Here is a 5364-nt window from a genome sequence, read left to right on the forward strand (position 1 = left end):
ACAATGAATTGTGAGTGTAAAGATTTATACATAATCATTACATTATTCATTATTCATTTGCATTACTTATTTTGAAGAGTAAATTGTATAATAGATGATATTGTAATAACAACTTATAGAATCCATATACTCTTAATGCATATAATTTTTCTCAAATGAGACTACCCAAAGTATATTTTCCTTTTTTAGAATAATCCTTTTCTTTCTCTTCATTATTATTTTTTTGTAATTAATTAAATAGATTATTTCCAAAAAAAAAAAATAGGAACTACGCTGTAATGTCAATTAGACACTTAAATTGTCTTCATTAAAATGCACTCCATTTTCTACTTCAGTTACATTTGTGATCATCTTGTTATGAAAATGTTAATATTCTGTTATTCCTTCAAGATAAAATTGGGGTAAATTTCAATGATAAACACATAAAATGTTCCTGAAACAACTAATTCTTAGATTTTTCACATCCAATTTTATGAAGATGCTAAGCTGACTCAAACACAACCACAACCAAAATAAGCTGCGAAGACCTTTATTTGGCTACCATTTTGCCTGAAAAAAAACTGGTAACATATCAAATATCACATTTTCAATTCAAAATTGAAGAGGTAATTAGTGTACTAGACAGAAAAGATAAACAACAAAACATGCAAGTGTTTTCAAATGGCTATTTACAAGGGTCAGAATGGTATTATTATGAGTCACCAATATAAAAAACAAGATAACTATCATCAACCCTTCAGAAGAATGTTGGCCTTATGTGCCAAAAGAAGAAAATCTGCTAAAGTTGCATTGCACCACGGTGGATTATGTCATAGAGAGACAGAAGAATTTCAGCACCAATCAATGCAATAATGAGCCACTCTAAGAAATCTGATTTCCTGTTTTGAAGAATTTCTTGAAGAAAGCGGATATTGTGCTGCAAAGTTAGCAGGGGAATGTTAAATTCCGTACTTATATAAATAAATATAAGAGTAAATACATATTTCACTTTCTCATATAAATAAATATAAGAGTAAATACATATTTCACTTTCTCACGTTTTTACGACTTTACTAGTTTGGTATCCAAAAATTGAAAAACCCAAAATAGTCCTCCAAAATTTTAAATTTGTCAAATTAGTCATTTTTAGCATGTTTTACAACACTTGATAGGAACTAATTTGACCCTAAAATTACTAATTTGACCCACGTTTGATTGGGAACTATTTTGGGTTTTTCATTTTTTGAAGGACCAAACTGGTAACGTCAAAAAACACGAGGGACTAAAATGGGTATTTACTCTAAAAATAAAAAAAAAGGTTACAAAAAAAACCAGATTTAGAATTGGGTGAGTGGGGTTGAGCTACTCTAAAGTGAGAAATTATGTATGCAAGACATAAGTCACCTCCACAAATTTTAACTTAAAATCAAGACTTGCAAATCTCTGTGTTAATTCAAATTCGTCCCGGAGATATTCCCATATCTGAGCATATTTTGCATCTTTCCAAGCAATATCTGATCTGTAAAATCATTAAAATATTCTAAGTTGAATGAGAAAATGAGTATAATGCATGTCAAATAACATTTAAACGAAGTCCAAATAAAATATTTCATCTTTGAAGCACAATTTAAAAAAGCTTTAAAGTGACTTAAAAATTGTTCCAAGACCTAAGTAAATCTAACACTCGCCAAATATATCAGAGTCTCCATCACAAATATCTAGCAATAGCACAGTGTAGAAATAAACACTGCAAAAGTCAGAAACAGCAAGACAAATAGCACAAACATTGGAGCAGAAAGATTTGTTAGGACTGTGAACTCATAACAAATCAATTGTCAAAATTCTATTAAGCATTTTTTTCCAATCAGAAAATAATAATCCTATTAAGCAGTTTAGTTCACCTAAATGTAGTATGAAGTATATAGAATATTTTTTGGTACTAAATAGAATTTAGATAAGGCTAGTTTTTGTTTTAGAGGTTTGCATTATTACATCACATGTACAAAGAACTCCATCAAAGTAAATACATTATACAAATATTTATTTTTACGACCAATACATTTGAAAAAAATTAGAACTACAGAACTCTACCAAAATAATTTGAAACTAGTAATCACAAAATATGTTACTACAAACAAAATTGTTACCTCTCAAATAGTCCAAGCTTAAGAATCACATCAGCAAGATTTGAATTTGCCTTGCCCACCAACTGGAAAAGCTTTTTTCTTTGCATTTTGAATTTTCCAGTTGCTTCCATCTCACGGTTTATGTCAGTAAATTCTGCAACCATTCCATCAACCTAAAATAAAAGTAGAAGGTAGCTGTTAGACGAATGCCACCAGTATATAGTAATATCTAAATGTAAACAGTAGATACATCTAAATATCATGAGTCCTAACTAGATGTAGAACATACCTGCCGTCCGTAGTAATCAAGAGCAATACTTTGACCGAGAACACTACCAATAGTACGAATTCCATCGATATTCAAGTATTGTAACATTATGTAATCTAGCCCACCTTGCATCCACGTGCTTAACGCTTGTTTTTCTCTAACCTCGTACTCTAAACTCGCAAAACATAGTAAAAATTAGGCTGTGTAAAATTTTTACAAAAGACATGTTAACCTATAAAACTTTTGAAGCTTAACTTTATAATAACCTAATAAATGTTATCACAATTAGATGGCAATGGCATATCTATAAATGTTGGAATTTTAGGATAGAAATAATAATTTTTGATGTGTACATACATATACATTACATAAAAAACTTTTCTGAAACATCACAAGTGCTATCATTGAGTCTGGAAGATTTAATAATTTGTCAGTTACCCACAACCAGAACAAAAAAAATTCTAATCAGTTAAGTACAGAAGGAAAAATATAGTTCTAAACTTGTAATCAATTAAGGAATTCTTCAAGGCAAAAGAAAATTACCAACCTATCCGTCCTAGGCCGACCACTATTACAATTTTTAGTACGCTATATTTTTAGTTCGTTTTCCTTTATTGTGTTCAACTATAACATGCTTAAAGCTTATTAAGGTCCTCCAATTTTATTAATCTAGCCATTTAAAGAATTTTTTCCATATTCATTTGTCCCATTTAGAAGTTCAAGAGAGTTTAACTACTGGGTGAATGATAAATTATACCTTACATCAGTACATGTTAAATACGAATTGAATTTTTAAATACAAATTGGATATGAACTCACCATCCTTTCTCATTTCTGGAAGCAAACCAGATGCGTGACTTTTAACAATTTTTAAATAGCTATCAAGCTCATGCTCAGGGACATTAAACAATACAATAGAGCCATACTGAAAAACCACCATATAACAGCCACTGTTTCCACTCAAGAAAGCAGTACCCAAACCCTGAAAGAAAAAGTAGTTAGCAGTTACTGTCGCTGGTTTTATGACTTCAAATTTAAAAAACTGACAAAGACACAGAATACACTTGATCATCCAGTTCATGCATTGTTAAAGGGGTTCCCATGATAATAGGACGGGTGATGGAAAAGGAAATGAAAAAGGAAATAGCTATAAAGTTTGAAAAGTTGTTTATAAATTTGAAAGGATGTTACTTGACTTTATTGACGAAATTGTGTTTTCCATAAATTAAAACAGATCCTCAAAATTATAGTGTAGATTTTTTTATTATTATTTATAATTGTACTATTACTATTGTTGTTGTAGTTGGGATTCAGATCTCCTATACAGCTAACATACAAGTGATTCCAACGAGTAAAATTATATTATTTTCTGTCTTTTATCCAAAATTTATTTTCTGAAGAGGACTGGGCAATCATGAAATGCTTAGTGAAGGTGTTCAACTAGTAGTCATCTAAAACTTACACATCGTCAATTTAACAGCTCCAAGTTCTTACTCTATGCGAAGAAACTAAATTCAACACCTCATAGAACTCAATTCCGTGCCTGTAGCTAACAAAACCCACATTTTATAAGTAGCCAAACCAAGCAAAATGAATCCTACAAATTCTATTCATAATTTGTTTAATCCCAACATGAAGACTATGTAAGTGTATATATTTTTTCCTTCCTCAATCCTTTCATTGCATGAACTGAATAACCCTATCCATAAAAAAACATGGGCATGGTAAACCAGGTCCAAGGGACCAAAGCTACAACCAATTTAATTCAGTACATTGTAAACATGTTTATATTGTCATTAATCACACACGGGCACTGCATCTTCTACAAACAGGAATATGTGAAGAGCATGAACAGTTTCTCATGTATCAACTTTTTCTAAACTTCATACTAAAAGGATGCAAAAATCTATATCTATACTAAATTATATGCCCCGGGCACTAATTTGATTTCATGGTGCTTTTTATATACAAGAAAAATTTAACCAACAAAGAAAAATAAAAAATCTTGCAAAAATTCTATATTATATATGCTTCTTCCATATAAAATCAAAGCAAAACAGATGGATTGTTATGCATTCATGTATGTCAAATGTCAACAAGAAACTTTATAATTTATGTCCTCTTTAACTCCATCTTTCTTGATAAATCACTCAGGATAAAGATACATGAAAAAGACAAAGTGGTAAAATCACTCATTCCTCAACCTATGGAAATGCAACTGCCTAAATTAGATATGTTCAATAACATGTCCACAAAATAAAATAAGATAGGGCAAAACATGAGTAAATAACAGGGAAGGGAAAACAAAAGCATAGCCCAAGAGAGACATACCCTGGAATCAGAAAGATCGCCAAACCTGAGAACTACATAATTAGTCATTCGTGATGATGGTGTGACAAAATTTGGTTTGTTCTGTTCCACCAAGCTTTTCAAATCAACACTACATCCATACAAAGAAGAGTGAGATATAAAAATCAATATATTCATATGTGAAAAAGCAAGCTATCAGGTAGATAGTACAGATCAATTATCTGATTAAGAAAAACATTATGACTTTGCCCAATCACATCTTAATTTTTCCTAAGTGTAAGTGAAGAAAAATAAATTGTGGTGTCCATTTCTCAAAATCGGACTGCCTATCTATGACAATAGAATTACACGTAATCAAGAAACTCTTCAAGGATGCATAACCAGATCCAAAATTCTTAATGTTTTTCTTGCAGCAATGGGAATGCATCACCATTGTATCTCTCTCTCACACACACACATATATATTAGGGCATATATCTCCATAACAGGTGAGAACACTAACTGTGAAAAATGGAAACAATGAATTTTGATCATTGTATCTTACACGAATGGTCAAGATTAGAAGATAATGCATTGTACTTTCATGAAGTGATCATATGACTATCAAGTAACTTTTAATCTTGATAATTCGTGCACGACAAGATCCATTTCAGTTTTCTACATACTATACTGACTCGATAC

At 30.9% G+C, this 5364-nt stretch overlaps 1 protein-coding gene across 1 annotated transcript in view; it reads right to left on the minus strand.

Moving 5' to 3' along the window:
• The window catches only part of LOC109361249, a 6122-nt gene continuing 1192 nt past the window's right edge, over positions 435 to 5364 (minus strand). The window contains exons 2-7 of the mRNA XM_019606642.1: positions 4705 to 4813; positions 3193 to 3355; positions 2395 to 2543; positions 2127 to 2278; positions 1384 to 1498; positions 435 to 916 (exon numbers count right to left, since the gene is read on the minus strand). Coding sequence (XP_019462187.1) covers positions 779 to 916; positions 1384 to 1498; positions 2127 to 2278; positions 2395 to 2543; positions 3193 to 3355; positions 4705 to 4813 — 826 coding nt within the window. The 3' untranslated portion in view covers positions 435 to 778. The remainder of the gene's footprint in view (positions 917 to 1383; positions 1499 to 2126; positions 2279 to 2394; positions 2544 to 3192; positions 3356 to 4704; positions 4814 to 5364) is intronic.

Source organism: Lupinus angustifolius, chromosome LG11 (assembly GCF_001865875.1).
Source record: "Lupinus angustifolius cultivar Tanjil chromosome LG11, LupAngTanjil_v1.0, whole genome shotgun sequence".
NCBI classification, from domain to species: domain Eukaryota; kingdom Viridiplantae; phylum Streptophyta; class Magnoliopsida; order Fabales; family Fabaceae; genus Lupinus; species Lupinus angustifolius.